Source organism: Pogona vitticeps, chromosome 2 (genome assembly GCF_051106095.1).
Source record: "Pogona vitticeps strain Pit_001003342236 chromosome 2, PviZW2.1, whole genome shotgun sequence".
Classification (NCBI taxonomy): domain Eukaryota; kingdom Metazoa; phylum Chordata; class Lepidosauria; order Squamata; family Agamidae; genus Pogona; species Pogona vitticeps.
The window spans coordinates 180,599,854-180,622,509 of NC_135784.1; the positions used below are offsets into that span (position 1 = coordinate 180,599,854).

Here is a 22,656-nt window from a genome sequence, read left to right on the forward strand (position 1 = left end):
TGACCACGGAAGATTGTCTTCGGACAAAACGCTGGCTCTATGGTTTGGAAACGGGGACGAGCACCGCCCCCTAGAGTCGAATACAACTGGACAAAAATTGTCAAGGGGAACCTTTACCTTTTATGGTTATATTATCCCAACTTTCCTCCAAGAGGCTCAAAGTGGCCTGTATGGTCCTTCTTCCCATTTGTATCCTCACAAGAACTGTACAGTATAAAGTACAGCAGTTTGCTTCTAGGTCACCCAGTAAGCTTCACAACCAGGTGGGGATTTGCACTCGGGTCTCCTCAGTCTAGACCAGTACTCTAACTACTACAGCACACCTCTGGCTCTCTTGTCTCCTGCTTTGCAATCTCTGAGAAGCACATGTGTGTGTGTGTGTGTGTGTGTTTATGCATACACACACGCACAGACACTTCTCTCTCATGAAAGGGACAGCTCTGTTCCTAGTTAGTCTCAAGGAGAACTTGAAAGTAACTTTTTTTGGCTTGCCAAGGGGGATTTCTGGACTACAATTTCTGGGAGTTGTACAAATAACTTTTCTTGTCTCTGATGGCAGGACATCCAAGGATCAGTTCTACATTTCAGCAATTCAGCGCTGACCTGTTTTCCCTGGTATATAATTCAGTTATTTTGTTTCTTGTATTTTTTTCCCCCTCTGTGGGCATCCTGACAGGGGATCATCCTTGAACTGAAGCCAAAATATGAGGCAATCCAAAACACTGGCTTTCTCGAGAGGCTGAGAGTGTCTGGTGGCTTTGCCAGAGCCAAGTCAAACAGTTTGACTGGGGGGACCTGCAATCTTTTAAAACATGCAAATATATTTCCAGTCATTTGCATCCAATGCTGACACTCAGAACGTGGCAGCTCTTTCCTCCTGAGTCACGCACTCACTGCCCAGCCCCCTCCTTTTACCCTCACTCCACTACGGAGGCAATTCCTCAAGGGTGCCAGGAAAGGAAGCCCACTGGTCATAAATGCGAAACCAAGTGGGCGATGCCTGTCTGGTGTGTTTTTAAGGCAGAGGTGGGCAAAGCATCGGCCCTCCAGCGGTGACTGGGACTGCAGCTCCCAGCATTCTGCACTCTTGTCTAGGCAGAATACAGGTGATGGGCGTTGAGAGCCCGAACCCATGTGGAGAGGTGCTCTGTGCTGGGACTGAGTTTATTGTATATGCAGCCAGAATGGGCCGAACTCGTCGCCAGAAGGAAACAAGAAAATGCTTCTGAATTGCAACGGCATAGTATTCATTTTAGCCACCATGAGCTACATTGGAGAAATAGGACATGAGAAAAATAACTGAATTCCTATGGCCTGCATATAATCTGGGATTTCCTGTTTCAAGCACAGCGACTCCTGCAAGGGGAAGAATGATGTTGCTTGCCTCTTCCTCTTTAAAGAAATCACCAGTATGATGTCCGGTCAGTCAAACTGAGGTTTGTTGGGGATGCGTTAGTGCACTGGTTTGTTTTTCTTCTGGTATCCTGGCTTGTTTCTTGCCATCAACAGAAGTATAGTGTTCCAGTCAAGGGATCTAGTAGTGTGATGCAATTCTGCTTTGATCCATCCTCTTCTGGAACACTATGTCCTTTTCTGGGTACCACAGATAAAAGAAAAAGTATTGAGAAGCTGGAATGTGTCCAGAGGTGGACCATCAAGATGGCAGAGGAGCTGGAGACCAGGCCTTATGAGGTATGATTGTGGCAGTGGGCATGTTTGACCTGGAGAACAGAAGACTAAGAGGCCATAGGGTGGCTATCTTCAGATACCTGAAGGGATGTTGCATGGGAGAGGGAGCATGCTTGTTTTCTATGATTGCAGGAGGTGGAACCTTGATTAGTGCTGAACAACAAGAAAGGAGATTCCTATTAAACATTTGAAAGAACTTCCCGATGGTAAGAGCCAGTCAACAAGAAAATGGACTATAGAAGGTGGTAGATTCTCAGTTGGAGTTAATAATGATGATGATGTGTTATGTCATTAGCTCTCTCAGAGCTAAGCTCCTGAGCTGCCCAGTCTGGTTAGAATGAGTGACATGGATAGAACTAGGTGGAAGAAGGAGCTCTGACAGGTATCGTGATCCAAAACCATTTAGGGCTTTATATGTAATCATTAAAACTTTGAAATAGATGCGGGATCTAATGGGTAACCAGTGTAAGGCAGCAAGAGTGAGGGAGATATAATGATATTTTGTCACCCCAGTTAGTAATCTGGCCACCGTGTTCTGGACCATTTGAGGTTTCCACATCAATATCAAGGGAAGCCCCACGTAGAGTGCATTGCAGTACAGTGGTGCTTTGACTTATGACCGTCCCTGCTTATAACCATTTCAAGTTACGACCAGCTCTGGCCACAAAATTTTGCTTCGACTTGCGGCCAAAGCTTCCAGTTAAAAAACAAAAAGGCAGGGGAAAATTTCTAACTGTAGGTGGCAACGAGGCTGCTTCTTTGTAGCTCTTTCACCCCAGCAGTTAAGAGAGTGTGCAATCAGAGGAGGCTGCCTGGTAAGGTAAAGTGCTGTTTTCTGCTTTTTAAAAACTGTTCTGGTTGGGTTTTGCAATGTGGATTTGGGCTGGGGGGTTATGTTTCTGTGCTGTGTTGTTGTTTTGTTTTTTGGTGTGTGTTTTTTTGCAACCCCAGCACCTTGTGACAGGGCTTGCTCCATTGTTTATTTTTGGTTTGAGTTTGTTTTAAAAGCCCCAGCAACGGAGCTTGCTGTGTGCTTTATTATTATTATTATTATTATTATTATTATTATTATTATTATTATTATTATTATTATTATTATTATTATTATTATTATTATTATTATTATTGTTGTTGTTGTTGTTGTTGTTGTTGTTGTTGTTGTTATTGTTGTTATTGTTGTTATTGTTGTTATTGTTGTTATTATTATTAAAGCCCCAGCGATGGAGCTTGCTTTGCTGGTTATTTTTGTTTTGTTTTGTTTTTAAAGCCCCAGCGACGGAGCTTGCTTTGCTGGTTATTATTATTATTTTTTAAAGCCCCAACACCTTCCGACTGGGCTTGTTGTGTGCTTTTTTTGGGGTGGGGGTTATTATTATTTTTTGCCAGAACAGATTAATCATGTTTCAATGCATTTCAATGGGAAATGGTGCTTCGACTTACCACCATTTCAAGTTACATCCATCTTCTGGAATGGATTATGGTCATAAGTCGAGGCACCACTGTAGTCTAATCTCAAAACTACAAACATGTTGACAAGTGTGGTGGAGAGCACCCCAACATCAAGATAGGAATGCAGCTGAGTAATCCACCAAAAATGTAAATGGGCGGTGTGGACTACAGACATTACCTGGGATTCCATTGCAAGTGCCGGGTCAAGATGGACCCCCAAGCTGCGGACCACACTTTGTGGTGAGAATCGCTGCCCCAAAAGAGAGGGAGTTTCCGAAACCACTGATGTCTGGGCCACCTACCTGAAGGACCTCCGTCTTGTCCGGGTTCAGTCTCAGTCCATTCTCCTGCATCCATTGCAAAACAGCCCCCAGGCAGCGCTCAAGGGACGTAATGGCATCCACCGCTGATGGAAAAAAGGAGACGTAGAGCTGAGTCTCATCAGTGTCCTGATGACACGAGGCACCACACCTCTTGATAACCTCACGTAGATATTAAACAGCATTGGAGAGATGATCGAGCCCTGCGGGACCCCACAATTGAGGAGCCACGGGGCCAATACATTCTCCCCAATCTGGACTCTCTGAGAATGGTCCTCCAAGAAGGACTGGAGCCAGTCAAGAGTCAGACCACCAATCCCCAACTCAGAGAGCTTCCCCAGGAGGATACCATGGTTGACAGTATCAAAGGTGGCTGAGATGTCGAGGAGAACCAACAAGAACATTTTGTCTAGGCGGATGGCCTCCACTTTAGATTTAAAGAATGCTGCAAATTGGTCAGATGAGATGCTAAGGGGAGGCCAGTTGTTATGACCAGCTAGATCGCGTACTATACGGAAGAGTTCCGCCTGCTGATTGGAAGCTTTGCTTATCCGGATAGCGAAGTAAGCTTTCCTGGCAGCCTTCACTTTGGCAAGGTAAATATTAGATGCAATCCTGGCAGCTTTCAGGTTATTTTCCTTCGGGTACTACCTCCAAATGCTCTCCAGCCTTCTCCTCTTCCGCTTCATAGCTCGCAACTGATGGCCAAACCAGGGCGCTGGTCAAGCTCTGGTAGCGGCAGTGAACCAGCTGTCAACCAGGGCCTCGACAGTAGTGCCAGCCAGATTAATTGGAATCCCTTGCATGGAATCCTGGAATCTTATAGGATCCAATAGCCTATGAGGGTAGACCATTAAAATAGGTCCCTGCTCTCTGTGGGAAGAGAGGGCCACTGTGAGGTTGCCTTTTACTAGGTGGTGGTCCGACCATGACAAAGGGACTTACGCAAGGTTAGTTACCATCGGGCCACACTCTCTCTGCTCAGAGGAGAACACTAGATCTAGCATGTGACCACCCATGTGGGTGAGGCCATTAACATGTTGGGACATGTCCAAGGAAGCCATGGTTTCTAAGAGGTCAAGATTTGGTCCGGAAACCTCCACGAATAGCCTCGGGGATCCCAACAGAGCCACGGAGATGAAGTCCACCAGCTCCAGTAAGGAAATGGCTGGATCGTGGGGAGCACAGTATAGCAGCAAAATCCTAATACCATCCCTGGTATGCTTTGATAGTATTCCTGCATTGAGCAGGATATTAGATTTGATGGCCGTGTAGGCCCCTTCCAACTTCACTTTTCTATGATTCTATGATTCTATGTTTAAATTCTGAAATGGAGCCCATGGAGTTTGTGCCAGGGAACCCAGCCCCTGTCAGCTCTGTAGCAACAAAGGTTGGCTGTGTCCACCTTTGGCATTCGCTTTGAAGGATGATATCTCTGAAAGAAAGAAAAACCCATCCTCTTCTCATTGTGAAGTTAGCCTCCTGTGTAGTCCATATGTGTATGCGTGTGCGTACACACACACATACACATACATACACACACACACGCGCACACACACACACACACACACACACACACACACACACACACACACACACACACACACACAGGTCATTGGTGCTTGTTTCTGTCCTCCTGAAGGTTTGCCAAAGGCAGTTGCTGATTATCATCAAGAGTGGCTGCAAAATGTTACTTCAGCGGTCCATTGAGGTTTAATTGAGTACTTTGTGAGTTTTCAGTTTGAACTAAATTAAACTGTAGAATGAATTTACAAGGCGCAGTTTCTACCCGTTTTATAATAACAGATTTTTTCAGGGAAAAAACAGCCCACACACAACTTGGTCTTTAATGCACTGTAATCTCCCACAAGTCCCAGAGATTCAACAGGATGAAAATAAAAGCACACAAAGCTTTAGAAAAGAAACATTGCAATAAAGTGGCTTGGATGCCAAAGTCTTCCAAAAAGAACATCAAACCAGGAGCTGTTAGAGAAAACCAGGCTCCAGAGTGGAACCAGATGGACAGTGGGTTTGTGGCATCAGGAACAATTGCAGAGACCGACGGACCTGACTTTTGGGATCCAGGCCTTGGGGGCTTCCTTGTTAATCACAGACCCTGCTGAAGTAAAGGAACTGGGCCAGCAGAGCTTGAAAAAGTGACTTTGTGCTCTACAACTATCAGCATCCCCCATCATCATGGCTTAGGATTATGGGATCTATCATCTAAAAGTAAGCTTTCTACACTCAAGGTTAGGAACAGTCTACCTGGGTCCCCCCCCCAACCCCGATAACTGACCAAAGAGACAGTTATGGGCTCTAGCAGGAATCAAAGGGACCAGAAGTGTAGACTCTTCCATTTTCCTGAGAGTAGGGTGTTGAGTTAGACCTGACACTGCAGTAGATCTTTGGTCCACTTCCTGTACCTTTGTGTGCAGCGAGTAGATGTAACACTGTGTTTAATGGCGTGGAGTAGAGATGGGGGTGTTCGTATATGGATATGAATATCCCCACACAGATGGCGTTAATGAGGGTCCAGTCCCATGGGGCTGGATGGTCCACTCACCGATCCAACGATTCTACGAATGGCTCCACAGCGCACAATCCACTCGCCACTCCTGGCAGGAGGCAGGAGGACAAGCCTTGCTGCAAGGTCAAAGAGTGGCGAGCAGATTGTGTGCTGCGGAGCCATTCGTAGAATCACGCCATCCACGTCTGTGGCAGATTGGTGAGTGGACCGTCCGGCCCCATGGGGCTGGACCTTCGCTAACGCCGCCTGTGCGGGGATATTCGTGTTCATATATGAATACAAATACCCCCATCTCTAGTGTGGAGTATTGGCATAATAGGTCACAGCATTATAGACCTATAAAACATCCAGGGGTCATTAGCTCATTCCCCCGATGGAGCATCCTTTACAAATAGCTATTTAAAATGGATTTTATAGTTTACAATAAAATATTTAAGGATGATAAAGTCATGAATAATCAGAAAAGCTAGCCTACGAGACACAAAACTTAATTTAATCAAAGGGAGAAGAAACAGAAGGGCAGAAGGAAATGCAGAAACCATGCCTCACCTGCTCCCTGCTCTTCTCTTGGAATTGCGGTGGTCCTTGTGTCATGTTTTGTGGCTCTCTCCATCTACCCACCCCGTAAAAGGAAGACAGTGACCTCTCAAGCTTCTATGGGAATGTTTATCTTGATGGCCTTTCAGTAGCATTTAACTTTCCTTACTCTGAAGACTGAAGACCTTGTGTCTCCCCTGTCCTGACCTCAGTCAGGAAGGGGAGACGGAGAAGCTTGAAAGGAACTCTGGAAAAGCTGGTCTGTGTTTTATGAAAAACTGTCCCCTCCTTCCTTTCAGATTTCAGCTTGTTGGATCGGACTTAGGCAGAAAACAGTCATCTGCCAGGAGATCAATTTGTTTAAGCTCCTGTTGCTGTCTTTTTAAAGCCCCCCCCCCCCTACTGCCTCCTGGTATCCTTTTGGAAAGAACAGCAAAAAGTGGAACTGATAGGCAGGCTTTGGGTTAAAGACACCAAGCACAGCTACTCAAAAGCAAGGTGGGTGAAATTATCACCCCACTGGCACCATTAAGTACTGTATTAAGTGTTCCTATTCAACAGTGCCCATGCCCGTAGCCATAACTAGGGCCTTAAATGTGGTTGGCAACATCCTGTTATGTATGGTTACATAACCTCTGACTATGCTAAGCTTAATAGGGTTTTTGGTATGTGAGCTTCAAGAGGTGGTTTTCCATTGCCACACCTTTTTCCCCCCAGTGAAGTTCCCCAAAATATATATACGTATACTGTAATTGTAGAGTACAAAATCTCCCTCATGCAGGCGTTATATCTGAAGTTGAACAAAGCACAGCTGTGGATTTTGCGCTGCTCGGTGAGTGTCTAGAGAAGGGTTTGTTTGAAGCCATGTAGCGGCTGCTGGGTACCCCAAAGGTGGCATCTAGGAAGTGGTTTTCCAAAAGGTTCCTTCTTAACAATGTTTGGAAAAGTACAATCTTTCTTGCTGTTACAAAGGAACCACCTTGTTGTGATTCTTGTCGCTTTGCGGTATGACCTCTGGCAGATCTTGGGGGCAGGGGCAGAATATCTCCCTTTATACCCTCTAAAGTTCCCCTTACTAGAGAAAGAGAATGGTGTGTGTGTGTGTGGTGTGTGTGTGTGTGTGTGTGTGTGTGTGTGTGTGTGTGTGTGTGTGTGTGTGTGTGTGTGTGTGTGTGTGTGTGTGTGTGTCCACCTCCCACAGTGAGTTTCCATAGGTGAGTAAGGTTTCGAACCCAGGTCTTCTGAGTCCTAGTCCCTCACTCTGTCTATTACACCCCACCAGCTATCAGTTGGGCATCTAAGGGGATGGTATAAAACTTTAAACCATCATGTTGAAATATATTTAAAGATATTGTATCTTACCCTTTTGAAGAATTTTAGAAGTTAACCAGAAGACATTACTGTACTTATTACGCAAATAAGTTGGCCAAGTTCTCTTTTATTACTTGGGCACATTATGTCATTGTAACTTTGCTAGATCACATATGTGACTGTGTTACATTACTTGATATTTGCACGTGTGCGCGCGCGCGCGCGCGCGCGCACACACACGCACGCACACACACACACACACACACACACACACACACACACACCATTCCTTGCAGTTTATTGCCTCGCTTGTTCACTCCTGAGCGTTGCCCAAGAGAAACATGATGGCTTTGCTTATCCATGGCATTCCACCCCCTTCCGCTACTTACATTTTGAGCCGTTGGACGAAGCCTTCCTGAGCACAGGAAAGCCCTGTTCTCAGCAGGATTCCTGCCTGGCCAGATTCTCCCAAGGGAGATGGGGGCGGTGGAAACCGTTGAACAGAAAGAAAAATAATCTTGTGCAATCCTTCGGTCCCCCTGGATGTGAAAGGGTTTAGCTCCCACAGCCCCAGCCAAACATGGTGCGTAGATGCCGGGGGAGGATGGGGGGGGGAACCTCCCGGCCATTGCTCCATTCCATCTGCTTACAGTTACATGGAAGAAGCAGAGAGAAATAAGAAAAGGCCGTGCAGTTCAGAATTATCCAAATGCAAGAACAGGGTGATACCTTTATTGAACCACTTTTTAAAAAAATCACACGAATTGCAAGCTTTTGTGGGTAAATATCCCACTTCCTCAGGCTGTGCCCCATGGTGCAGAAAAATATATAGGTAGCATAGGTCAGAGTCCCAAAAAAATCAAGGCAGATGTCCATGCCAGGTCATCTTCATGAGGTTGAGTTCAAGGGAGCTGGGAGGTGTGTTTTCAAGCTTCCTTCCTTGTAGCATGCTTGGAATGTTACATCCAGTAGATTTTCTTCCTACCTCCCAAGGAAGAAATACAATGGAATAAATGGAAGCCAGGAGCTTCGCTGAGACAAAGGAATCTCTTCTACCATTTTCTCTTTGATGCTGTGAAGAAGCAGAGAAGGCTCTTCTAAACATATAGGAGAGCAGTGTAAGTCCTATGTCCTTAACTTTCTTGGCACTATAGTAAAATTTTCCACTCTATGCGTTGTGTGAAAGTCTGATTAGGTGTATACGGCTGCTGACTTTTGATAATGGATACAATGCTTTATATCCCTCACCTTGTTCTTCCCACAACAACCCTGTGTTAGACTACTAGACCACCCAAGTTCTGACATGGCAAATTCTCCCTTTTGTGGTTTAAATAAGTGTTATTAGGAAGCAGTGGTGCTGTGTGTATGTATCTATGTACTATTCTGATTAAGACTGTTCTTACTGCATGTTATTGGCCACTAGGCATCACCAGCTATGTCATAAGGCAAATTAAAAATCTGCCCTGTGCAGTCTGGCATAGGCAAAATAGCCCTAGGGGCCTGAATGGGTGCTCTCCTCTTACCTTGCAAATTTAAAATTTGCAATTAAAAATTCATTTATGCCCTCTAGAGATTACAAGAGAGAAATTTTGCCACATTTTCCCCTCCAGGAGCCCACCTCCACCAATTCTAGATATATTTTGGGCAGATTATGAGATGGCAAGACTTAGCAGGAGAGCAATAATGCTAGGAAAAGTTGAAGGCAGCAGGAAAAGAGGAAGACCAAATGTGACATGGATTAACTCCATAAAGGAAGTCGCAATCTTGACTTTTTAAAGAGCTGAGCAAGGGCTGTTAATGGTGGGACATTCATACGGTCACCATAAATTAGGAGCGATTTGATGGCACATAACAACAACAGAGGGCAAAGGGAACTTTTAACGTACTTGAAACAAATATTACTGGGGGACATGGGAGGGTATATAGGCCTCCAAATTCCAGTGGTGGGCACATGCAGCTCCCAAAATTCAGTAATTGTCCGCCCCAGAATGTACATGTGGATTTTTATTTTTTTACTTCTGTTTTCCTTTGTACGGTCTTGTAGCACAAATGCCAATAAGAATTCCTCCACGTTATGGTGTTGTATGAAAACAGTCAGTGGCCTCTTCCCATAACTCATGGGAGGAAGTCTGGCAGGGGCTGCATGGATGGAACCTATGTTGTTTTAGGTAATTATAACCTCTCAGTGCAGCTTCCCTTTTGATGCCCCACTGCCCGCACCAGCTTGGACTCCTGGAAGTTGTAGTTCAACACATCTGGAAGGCATCCAGACGAGGAAGGCTGTCTTAGTGGTTTGGGAGTACATTTTGCTGGCACCCGAGTGCCTGACCCCAGACAGCAGGGAGAATGAAATAATAATAATATTTTTTAAAAAAACTGAAAAGAGAGCCAGTTTAGAAGCAAATGCTTTAATACACACAAATTTCCATTAAAGAGAATTACATTTTTTTTAAAAAAGATAGTGTTTCCATAGGCAACTTTCTGCTAGCCTAGAGACAGCAGATGTCAATAGCCAAAAATCATACCATCTGATGCGTACAAGGGGATTGAAAAAGAGAGGGAGGGAGGGAGGGAGAGCACAAAACAGGGCATCAATGATTAATGTTTTGTTTGTTTTTCACATCTGCCTCTAGGCACCTTCTATGGTAAAGCTTGATCCAGAGATGTGGCCAACCATTGGGTGCACTTTGCACTTCTAGGTATAGCTGTATCACTCCAACTTATATCAGTTCAATGCCTTTTCAACAGTTGTGGGTTGCTCACTGAATCCTAGTAACTGTCATGTATTCAACAAGCAGGGGTGGGAAAACTTTTAGTCCTCCAGATATTTGGGACTTCATCTTCCAGCAGATCCAGCCAGCAGGAACAATGACTAGAGATTATGGGACCTTAAATTCATCTGTAGAGCTAGAAGCTTCCCGGCCATTTAGTAACCATCTCTGGTTCCCCAGTCTTCATCACAATTGCCATTAACAAAGAACATACAGTGGTGCCTCGCTTAGCGATGTTATTTGGTTCCAAAAAAACACATCGCTACGGGAAAACATCGCTAAGCAAAACACCATTTCCCATAGGAATGCATTAAAAACTGGATAATCCGTTCCAATGGGAACGGATTACTGTCCTTAAGCGAAAATCGCCATAGGAAACATCGCTAAGTGAAACGCGGTTCTCCCATTGGAAGAAGACACTTTTAAAAAGTGTCTTAAAATGTTCAAAAACTGTTTAAAATGCTTGGAATCGTTAGTGCACCTTGTAAAACCTTTGCAAACTTAATTTGGCTTTGTTCTGAGTCTTTGTTAATTTTTGGTGAATTTTCCCCCCCATTGAAATGCATTGAACTGTAGATTTGACAGCTGTCAATGCATTCCAATGGGGGAAAAAATTCACCAAAAATTAACAAAGACTCAGAACAAAGCCAAATTAAGTTTGCAAAGGTTTTACAAGGTGCACTAACGATTCCAAGCATTTTAAACAGTTTTTGAACATTTTAAGACACTTTAAAAATAGCGAAAACAGACATCGCTAAGCGAAACAGGGGGACCCAAACTGTCATCGCTATGCGAGGCATGGTCCCGAACATCACTATGCGAAATTTCCCCATTGGAAACATCGCTAAACGGAGTGCAAGATCGCTCCTAAAACCTCATCGTTAAGCGAATACATCGTTAAACGAGGCAATCGCTAAACGAGGCCCCACTGTACTTGATTAATCAGCAATGTCTGTGGTGTAGACATGCCGTTGCATTCATATTTGCTAGCCAATGGTTGTCAAACTGGGTTCTCTAGATGTTCTTGGACTAAACTCCCAGAAGCCTTCACCACTTGCTGTGCTGGCCAGGAGTCTCTATTGCCTGTGATATGTGTGCAGCCTTTCTATTGCCCCACTGCACTCTCCAATCAGACCTATTAGGCCAGTTTTTGAAGCCATATAAAATCCTGCAGCTAGAGATGGTAATGCTGTACAACTCATTTTTGTTTGTTTTATGTGCTCTATCTATTTGATTGGGCCTGTACTCGTACAATAAAAGATTGAACACTGAGATCATAATGGGGTAAATCTATACAGCACAGAAAGAGCTTGGGAAACTTACTTTTTTGGATGAAAACTCTGGCCAGGGTATTCTGGAAAATGTAGTCCTCATAAGTTCCTTTCCAAGCTTTGATATGGACTGTAACCCTTTCCTGCTATGGTAAGAGAGCCACAGCTTTGTGTTTGCTAACACGGAGCAGGGCTGTTGAGGACAGGACATTTTTGATACTGTGCATTCATAGAATCACTGTATGTCGGAGGTGACCTGATGGCATGTAACAAAAATAAAAGCATGCTGCTTATATATTGCCCCATAGTGCTTAAAGCACTCTCTGGGTGGTTTACAAATTAACTATGCAGCTACACATTGCCCCCACCCTCACCCCATGACCTCGGAAGATGGAAGGATGAGTCAACCTTGAGCCGGCTACCTGGGATTGAACCTCAAATTGTGAGCAGTTTTGGCTGCAGTACAGCATTTTAGCCACAATGCCACGAGACTCCTTCAACATATACTGTACTACCTTGAAACTTTCTGGGAGAAAAAAACGTTAATCTAAACAAATGGAAATTACTGCCTGTCTTGAACCCATCTCCTTTGAACCTCACCACTGTTCACTGAGTAATCTGCTTGCTGTCACTGGTGACAACTCACTGAAGGAGGAGGTTGGATCAGATGCAGAAGGGGGTCGCCTAACTAGCATGACGCTGACTGCCACTGGAAGCAGCTCAGGGCCCTGCTCAAGGCTCTAACTTGACCAACAGAGGAAGGCAGAGAAGTTGTAGGCAGCACAGAAATGCTACTGTAGTGTCACATTGCTGCTGAAGGAGGGAAACGCTCCAGGTACATCTGGGTAGAAATTCATCCATATGAAGAGGCTCAGACACCAGCCAAGATGGATGTGTTGCTGGCTCCCATTGTCACTTGTATGCCTATGTCAGTGTAAATGTGCAAATTCACAACTCAGCAATACCTTACAGAGAGTCAAAGTCACCCATTCATGCACACTGGGGATGTACACACACAAGTATGCAGCAGGGTGAGGGGCATTCCATTGCTGTGCTAAGCAGGATGCTCGCACGTGTGCTTCGGGTTCCAATCCTTTACATCCTTTGCACTAAGTCTCACCAAATTACCTGTGAGCAGGCATGTACGATTGCACTCCGGCTCACACTGCACTGCTATTTGACTTTAAGAACTCCTACAAGCTTAAGACTTTTGAGGGTTTTCTTTTTTTCTAAGCTCACCCGCTTTGCTGTGATCTACTTGGGAGACCTTCCAACCTCTGAATGTTTCTGGACCTCTGAAGCTCCCAGAAGCACCAGCCAATGGGTTAAGGGTGTCCGGGAGTTGCAGCTCAGAGTTACCTAATGGGCCTGCTGTTCCCCACCTTGTTTTGCAGTTTTCAAAAACTACACCCATTGCCCCACACACTACTTTTTAAATAATAGATCTTTTACCATGTGCCAGCCTTGTGCACTCCTTTGTGCATAAGATATATTAACATCAGAGACACTGGGGCTCAAACTCTCCCTGAAAACCAGGAATTACACAAGCTGGATGACAGAGTGGTAAGAGAGTAGTGTGTTTTGCATGGGCTCCAAAGTGCACTTTTACTAGCCATTTGCATAGGCAAATACAGTGGTTCTCACTGATGTAGTTCCTATCTCAGTTCACATTGTTCTGGAGCTGAAAACAGCCCTGACACAGGACTCATTCTATGTGCATGTTTGTACATTCTCTTTATGGATGACATTTTACAAGATGTTTACTTATTCATCAACACACAGCGATCTCTTAGATCACAGCCCCTCCCCAAACTAGATTCCATAGGCAACCATTACATGTTATCAGATTTTGATTAGAACTGCCAGCAGATATGTTCAAGGGAGGTGCAACATATAATTAGTTCTCAAAGGAGGTGGATGGGTTTTGTTTGTTTTTCAAGCAAGGACTTCTTCCTTAAGTACATCATTTTGGAGTGAAGAGGAAAAGGAGAAGGAGCAATATGGTTCATAAAAAGCAACTGCATGCCTCTTCCAGGTATGGGCAACCCTGTGTGTGCTGGGGAGTGGGGTGGGGGAACACAATTCCCAAGCCTGCATCTAATTCCCATTCTTTAAAAAAAAGAAAGAAATAATCTCCCTCTTGCTGTAAACAGCATGTTCTTACACATCACGCTGGGTGAATCATGCTTCCAGATGGGGCAGTGATGCCGGCAGGAAACACACCCATTCCAGGCTCTTTTCTTTAATGAATTGCCCCCACCTCCACATCGTCTCCCTTCTCCCTTAGCAATGCTCCCAGCCTCATGAGCCCATTTCCAAAACCCATAACACGCCTCCAAGTTCCCACACTATAGGTTTTAGCTGCATTTTAAGGTGAGGGGGGACTGGAAGTCAGAGGGCTCCTGTGGCTACAGACTGGTATTTCAGGTTGGACTAGAGGGCACATCCCAAAACTGCATGTGCAAACCCAACCTCTAAACCTACACACACGTGCGTAGGGGATGAAGGAGAGGAGGTTTTCTCTGAACAGGAACACTAGGCAGTGTTCCCATAAGGAGAAGCAACCAAAGCATGGGAAAGCTGCATGTTTTTAGACTACAGCTTCACATCGGCTAGGGGATTCTGGGAGATTATAGTCCAAAAAAGGATCCCACCCCCTGCAAGGCAAATGCATCATCAGACTGGTTTTTGCATCAAGCAGTTTTGTGTTTGGGAAGGCCACTTCAAAACTAACAGTTAGTGATGGGTCAATTGGCTTCTGGCTTGGAAACGAGTGGATGGGTCCAGACAGAGCTATGACTAGCCAGTTTTACAGCTGGTGTGTGTGTGTGTGTGTGTGTGTGTGTGTGTGCAGACAGTGCATAAATGTGCTGTTAAATTACTTGTTGCAAAGAAAGAGACTCATACATAGCCAAAAATTCTGACTGGCGGTGGCTCAAATGTAATGAGGGTGGCCGGTGTAGGTGCGGTATGATGCTTGTAAATACTTTATTAAACAGGTACAAAAGTTTATGTTTATTAAAAGAAATTTTGCAGTTTAATAAATATATAAGCATGCCCAATGGTAGTAAACACTAAACACCTCCCCAGATCCAAATATTCTCTGAATCAATAAGGCCTTACAAGGATTTAAAAACAACAACAGCCGACTGTTGTCATACCACAGAACAATTTTCTGTAAAACTTGGTAATTTATAAAAAAAACAAGGTACGGGATAGTTGTGGCTGGCAAACACTAAAAGAAGACTTTCAATGAATTGTGCTAGTAATACACGTATCGTAACCAACTTGTGAGTCAACAGAAATCCCCATATGTGCAAAAGCTGTGCACCTCTTGAAGAAGCCCCTGTACTTATCCCTCTAAGAGGAGTTAAACTGGTAGCAATCAGTAGGCGAACATGCTGAGCTCCCTGCCATGGAAGCCTCACCTACAGATCACAACCTCATCAGCTTCTCCCATTAATTTTTGATCTGTGGGAGCTGATTTCTCACAGCCTTTAGTTTATCTCCAAAATAAACCTCAAGGTTAGAGGTAGGCTAAAAGAGACTCCCTTGCCTCACCGCTGAGTGAGACCTTCCTCGGGGATGGAAAGGTGGGTGGAGGACAAGATCCACCCTACTTCGTGGCAAGCACTACTCTGGGCGGTGAACAGTAAATAAGAAAAAGTATAGTGAGGAAAGATTCATGCACCAGATTTGTATCATTGTTGGTATTTTGAATGAGCCCATCTATGGTTATTTATTATCTGCACTACATATTAGAGCACTTTGAGGCCACATATTCACCCTCCTGGCACCCTCCTGTGGAATCCTGGAATTGACAAGTCTGAGGAGGGGCTTAGGATTTTCTGCCCTCTCACCTCAGAATCATAGCAGAGAACTCTAAGGACCTTGCTATCTAAATATCTGAAGATTTCTTAGGGTATGGCCCTCACAGTTAATTGTCGTATTATCACAACTGTGTGGCACCAGGGACAAGACTCAACTGAATGTAGCCTAGTTGGTTCACTTAAGCAGAAATCTAGTGCACTGTTGCCTGGGATACAGAGCTAGGGAAAAGTTACTCTTTTTTTGGACCACGCTAGTGGGGGGTTCCGGGAGTTATAATGCAACAACAACAACAACAATAAAACAAAACAAAACAAAAGATTAGTCTTAGAGATGCCACAATACACAACGCACACAAACCAATTCTCTAATTTGCAATTTAGTGTAAATGTAATTGCATTTGGTGGGGCTTACTTCTCAGTAGACTCATCTAGGATTGCACAGCGTCAAGGACCTTCCCCCTCAAGGATGCACAGATCCAGGCCCCAGTTCAGGGCAGGGAATAGAAGAACTGGGAGTAGGAAGCCTTACAGGATGGAACTTCTCCCAAGGCAATTTAACACAGTGGCTCTGCAACAGCCGCCGGTTTCGTCCACATCCCCTCAGAGTTCTGTTCAGTTTTTTTAAGAGCACAGTCAAGTGGAACTTCTGGGTAAGCAGCAGTTGTAGCACCACCCCACCCTAAGTGTAACCAATCTTGTCTGTTTTCAGAAACTAAGCAGGGTCTGACCTGGTTAGTCTTAAATGGGTGTAAATCCTGCCCCAAATTCTAGACAGCTGTTCCCTGGCAGAATTGCCAATGGTCTGACTCATTTTATGACAACTTCCTATTGTTGGGACAATGACATAACAAGACCTCATCTAGAAACACCCTGCGCCTGACAGTAGTCAGGACAACATTATTCATATTGAGGTACCTCCCAACAAAGCACCTATAAGAGGAATACATTAGATTGCACAAAGCCCTAGCAATCCTACATTATCCACAGGTTTTTGTGAGTTCCAGAAACAGCCACCCACACTGAAGATCCTTCCTTTTCCCACATGAGAGCCTAGACTAGCCTCTTCCAGAAGTACCATATTTTTCCGTGTATAAGACTATACTTTTGTCTAAAATCGTTAGACTAAAATTGAGGGTCGTCTTATACATGGAAGTAAGCTGAGGAGAGAACAAGCACAGGTGGAGGGGAAAGCAGAGATCAAAGCAATACTGCAGTGGTTTGATTCCCTTCCCCTCTATGCTTGCTAAGCCCCACTTAGATCTCTTAATTTTGGGTTAGGAAAGTGGGGGGGTGTCTTATACATGGGGTGTCTTATACATGGGGTGTCTTATACACGGAAAAGTACGGTATAGAAACAAAATCTCCATTGCTCATCTCTGGAATCAGCCATTGCCTTTCCTGAATAAACAGAGGAGCTGGCTTTGTTCTGGATCTACTTGAAATCTGCAGAAAACCTGCAAAACTAGTTTGAATAGAGCCAAAAGCAGGAGAGCAAGGTAAACAAAAGTGGTTTGCATCAGAGTACTCTATGGTCTTAGGGCAGTCTTCAGCCTCTAGGAAGCCTTCCACTTGTTTGTGACGCCTTAGGCACCCATCCAAGGGCACATTCGACCCAGGGCCAAGATTGCAGACATACAACATAGACAGAGCACCAAGCAGATGGGGCTGCATCCCTTGAAAGAGGAGGCCGAGGCTTTGTTAAGAAGGGAAACATGGAATTGTGCCACTGATGTCTAGAACAAAAGGAAATGTGAGTGTACAGAGAGTCAGGGCCCCTTTTAGAAAAAGGAAGAATCGTACCAAATCAAGAGCTCAGCAGCTAGCCAATTCTCACACATCAAGTCAGTCAGTCAGTTGGTCGGTCGGTCAAGATTATCTCTTACACACATCTAACAGGAAGTTATAATACTGTGCAGGTCTAGTGAACAAATGCTCCCCTCCACATCACACCAGGGTGATTTGGTCACCAGGAAGATCTTTCCACACCATGTCCCTCATCACCTTTGTACCGCCTCTTGGGGTCCAACCCACCCCCAGCCCTCTTTTCCACCTTTGTCGCTTCCTCTCCTTATGTCTTCTCTCACACAAACGTGGAATGCTCCTTCATGAAGGGTGAGGTGGGCAGGTCCTGCTTTTGGGTGCAGCGGTCCAAGGAGCTGGAGCTGCGGAGGGGAATCATGCAGCGCTCGGCCGGCTTCCCCTGCCCCATCATTCCCCAGCAGCAAAGCACCCGCAGGAACTCCTTCCTCATGTCCTTGCTGCGGAGCGTGTAGATGATGGGGTTGATGGCTGAGTTGAGGGTGGCAAAGGCAAAGAAGTATTTCGCCTGGTAAAGGATGGCGCAAGACTTCCTGGCGCAGGAGGCATCCACCAAAAGGATGATGAAGGCTGGCAGCCAGCACATAATGAAAGCTCCCAGGACAAACGTGACCGTCCGGAGTAAGGCCATCGTCTGAGAACCAGCTATCTCAGCATGGCTGGAGCGGACAATGCGGTAGATCCGGACATACAGGATCACGATGGAGAAGAGGATGATGGTGAAAATCAACACCACAAAGAGGATGTACTGTTTGGAATAAAGGGGTAGGACGGTGGAGCACTTGTCCAAGTCATGCATGCAGTTCCAGCCCAGGATGGGGAGTCCCCCGATGGCTGCCGAGATGACCCAGCAGGCCCCGATCAGGAGCACCATCCGGCAGTTCTTGTCACTGCTGTAGACCTTCACCTTGGTGATGGCCACGTGGCGCTCTATGGCGATAGCCAACAGGCTGAAGACAGAGGCTGCCAGTGTGGCAAAAGCTGTGCCCTCTCGCACAAACCACTGGATGGGAGTGAGGCGGAAGGTGGCAGGGCCTGAGAGGACCACATTGGCAATGAAAGCTGCACCTGCCAGCAGGTCCGAGAAGGCCAGGTTGCCGATGAAGATGAACATGGCTGAGTGGAACTTCTTGTTCCTCCAAACCGCCACCAGCACTAACAGGTTCTCCAAGATAATGAAGCAGCAAAGCACAATGATGGCAATGGCGGTGAGTGGAAGTGAGGAAGGCTCGTCTTTCTCCAGCTTATCTTTGGTGTAGTTATAGTGCTCCACAATCTTGGACGTGTCAAAATAGGATGTGTAAATGTTCCCCATGGCTTGGCCACTCCTGCCCAAGATGGGTTACACTGGGGGCCAGCCAGGGACGTCTGGGCTGGAAAGCATTGGGACAGGATTATACCCAGATCTGTGTCCATTCAGGGCAGAGGGACTGCAGGACCATGTGGTGAAACCTGGAGAGGATGAACACAAAGACACAAAGAAACATGGTTAGGAGCTAACAACAAAGAATAAGCAGAGAAAGGCATCACAACAGATAGCTGGCAAGCATGGGAATAGGCAAGTCAGTTGTGCGTCTGGTGTATTCCTCTTTGGTGTCTCAGCTTTCATTGTCCAAGAGGTTCACAACTTATGGAAGGAGGGAAGCCATACAGTCTTCTCTCTGGGATACCTCTGGCCCATTCTGCAAATACTGAACTTTCATTATGGAAAAAAAAAACACTAGGTCCTTTCACCATGGAAGACAGAAATGGGAACATGACATTCCACACAGTCACTCAGTAACAAAGCTTGGGAAAGTTTGGGATTCCTCCCCTTACCAGCCATGCCGGTGGCTGTGATCCCATGATTCCAGGAGTCCCATGAACTAACTTTTCCAATCAAGACCTGCTCGGTAAGAAACCGTCTCCTGACTTCCCATATTCTAGAAAACTAGAAATTATGGGGAAAAGTGACCAGCCAAATGTTGGCTGAGGGATTCTGGGAATTGTAGTTAAAAATAATAATAAACCTCAAGCACCGCTTAACCGAAGAGCAAATGCTAGAATCAATCTCTAGTAGAGCCACAGAATGAGATCCAGACAGGCTGGCTCTCCCACTGCCCTCCTGCTACAATTTCTGACTTCAGAAGCATCTTAGCCCTGCCTAGATCTGCAGCGGACTGCAGGTGCCTGTAGAAATTGGATAAATGCAAGTATATTCTGTCCATGCTGTGACGGGGAAAGCTGCTCGACCACCCCTGCCCTTGTCAAGCATGGCACCCCACAGAGGAATTGTTATTCCTTTGCTACTGCATTTCCTGCTCAAAAGGCAGGTCCCGACAACCACAGGATGGGGTCGGAAGAAGAAAGGACTTCCTGCCAAGCATGGGTATCAAGCACACGTCCCATCGTCCAGTTCTTGGCTGGAGAAAGGCCTGTCCCCAAATGCTCTGGGTGGGGCCACGCTGAGAGGCTGCCCAGCAGGGCTTGCTTCTCACAGTGTCCTCTCTATCATGAGAGAACTTCAAACGACAGCCCCCTTTGGCCTTCAGCAGTGAAATGGCAGCTGGGAGGTTGCTCTTTGCTGCTCTTGTGGGAACTGCCTCTCAGCCAGATGAACGCAAGTCTCCTTGCTTCGAATACAGTCATAACTGGTGGCTCCATGTAATCTGCCAGCAAAACTACCACTTTTCCAGTGTGATTTAGATGCTGAAAAGGGGAAAGTGATGAGCAGTGTGTTCTTACAAAAGTGAGAAGCCTCAGACAGTATAACTAAGTCCGATCCCAGGGTCATCTTGAACTTAGTGCTGCTTATCCCTTTGAAAGGCAGGACTCCAGGATCTTAGGAACAGACCAGGAGCTGGGCCTTTTCTGTTAGGACAACCTGAGTGTAATGAGGGTGGCCACCAGGTGTGGGTAACTTTGCACTCTAGATATTGTTGGACTGAAACTTCTGAAAGCCGTAGCCAATATAGCCAGTGGTGAAGGATGATGGCGAGCTGAAACTCAATAGTATCTGCTAGACCACAAATTGCCTACTCCTGCTAGTTGTTAAATGAGAAACAAGCGAATAACAGCAACTGGCAAAGTGGCAAGCACTAATGTGCCTCCAAAAATACACACAGAGCTTTCTTCCTGTCCTGTTGCAAGTTAACATCACTCCACCAGGAAATAAATGTGTGCACGGGCAAGGGAAGCCCTGCCCAAAACCATTACTCATCAATCTGTCCCTGCTCTGGGATTAGGAAGGTAAGGTCAGCAGCCTTCTATCTCCTGCAAATCAGGGAGCATAACTGCTGAATTATGCCTATACAGTGGTGCCTCGCTTAACGATTACCTCATTAAATGAAAAATTTGCTTTATGATGGGTTTTTAACTATGTTCCTATGGGGAAAATTTGCTTCACGACGATCGGTTCCCTGCTTCGGGAACCGATTCTTCGTATTATGACGATCTAAAAACAGCTGATCGTCGGGGTTCAAAATGGCCTCCTGCTGTGCAAAATGGCTTCCCGCTGTGTTAAGGACGGATTCCTCGCTATACAGGCACCAGAAAATGGCTGCCCTATGCAGGATCTTTGCTGCATGATGAGGTATCTCGCCCTTTGGAACGCATTGAACGGTTTTCAATGCATTTCAATGGGTTTTTTAATTTCGCTTGATGACAATATCACTTAACAGCAATTTTAAAGGAACACATTATCGTCGTCAAGCGAGGCACCACTGTAACTGAATTGCCTTATATGCTCCCTATAGCTGGCTCCAGCCAGTAGTTCAGATCACAACAGTAGCTATCCTGGTGCAATGGTTCCTGCACATATATGTGTAAAGATCTAAACATCCTGCCGTCTTCTCATTGGATCTGCAGGGATAATACTCTTTGGTTACATTTACTGGGCAAAATTCAAGGAGCAATACTATACTTAAGATAAGGTTTTGGCGCCACGTCCACGTACAAAGTTTTGTTTTTGTGCTTTAAAACCTGTACTTGCTGGGGGGGAACACCACACACACACGTGTATGTGTTCTGCTCTTCACAACCAAGGTAAGCTCAAAGACAGCTTTTGCTGGGGTAACATTGGGGGTATATCCCAGTGCAAAAGACACTTTTTGCCTGTCTTTGAGCCAGTGGTTGCTAGAAGTTTGGGACACAACAAACCTCCAAATATATTATTATTACTGTATTAGGTGTTTGTTTGTTTGTTTTTTGTATGCTACATTTTTCCCAACAAGGGACCCAAAGCAGCTCACAACATTTAAAGTCACACAATTTAAAAACACAATAAGCTAAATATTAAAATACAAATTAAACAATATACGATTTAAGATAAAATTAAAAGATTAAAGCATGAAAACATGGAAAAGATTAAAATTATCTAAAATGGGGTTCAGGGATTCAGTTTCAGTTGTTAAAAGCCTGGTTGAAGAGATGGGTCTTGAGCTTTTTTCGGAAGGATAAAAAGGGAAGGGGCCATCCTGATCTCCTGAGGGACAGCGTTCTATAGCTTGGGAGCTGCCACAGAGAAGGCCCTCTCCCGTGTCCCCATCAGCTATCCTTGTGCTGGCAATGGGTCTGAGAGAAGGGTCTCCTCTGCTGATCTTAACCGCCGAGAAGGCGCATATAGGGAGATACGGTCCTTCAGGTAGCCTGGACCCAAGCTGTGTAGGGCTTTATAGGAATGACCAGCACTTTGAACTGGGCCCAGAAATGGACTGGTAGCCAGTGCAGTTCTTGTAACAGGTGCCTTATATGCTCCCTGTAACTGCCCCCAGTCAGTAGTCTGGCTGCAGAGTTTTGCACCAGCTGAGGTTTCTGAACCATCTTCAAAGGCATTCCCCACAAAGAGTGTGTTACAGTAATCCAAATGGGATGTAACTAAAGCATGTGTCACTGCAGCCAAATCTGACATCTCAAGGAACGGGCACAGCTGGCACACCAGCTTTAGCTGTCCAAATGCACTTCTGGCCACCACCAAGACCTGGGCATCAAAGCTTAGAGATGAATCCAGGAGTACACCCCAGCTGCAGACCTGAGTTTTCAGGGGGAGTGTAACCTCATCCAGCACAGGTGATACCTTTTTTCCCATCTGCCTTCCGAATGACCAGGAGCACCTCTGTCTTGTTTGGATTAATTTTCAGTTTGTTTGCCCTTATC

General features: G+C 45.4%; 1 protein-coding gene and 1 long non-coding RNA gene across 8 annotated transcripts in view; one reads left to right on the forward strand and one right to left on the reverse strand.

Moving 5' to 3' along the window:
- LOC140704730 (uncharacterized) overlaps nucleotides 1-5,638 on the forward strand; it is a 30,067-nt gene extending 24,429 nt beyond the window's left edge. The window contains exons 4-5 of one of the 3 annotated variants that reach the window (XR_013542301.1): nucleotides 1,607-1,692; nucleotides 5,275-5,638. This is a non-coding gene — a long non-coding RNA (uncharacterized LOC140704730). Of the gene's footprint in view, nucleotides 1-1,606; nucleotides 1,693-1,821; nucleotides 1,923-5,274 lie in introns of those variants that run through there. The other 2 variants (XR_013542300.1, XR_013542299.1) reach the window with 2 other exon arrangements.
- A 9,201-nt stretch (nucleotides 5,639-14,839) lies between these two features.
- Nucleotides 14,840-22,656, reverse strand: part of S1PR2 (sphingosine-1-phosphate receptor 2) — a 72,499-nt gene continuing 64,682 nt past the window's right edge. For all 5 annotated transcript variants that reach the window (XM_072991497.2, XM_078386584.1, XM_020778624.3 and 2 more), the window contains one exon: nucleotides 14,840-18,975. In XM_072991497.2, the coding sequence (XP_072847598.1) occupies nucleotides 17,786-18,838 (1,053 nt within the window). In that variant the 5' untranslated portion in view covers nucleotides 18,839-18,975 and the 3' untranslated portion in view covers nucleotides 14,840-17,785. The remainder of the gene's footprint in view (nucleotides 18,976-22,656) is intronic.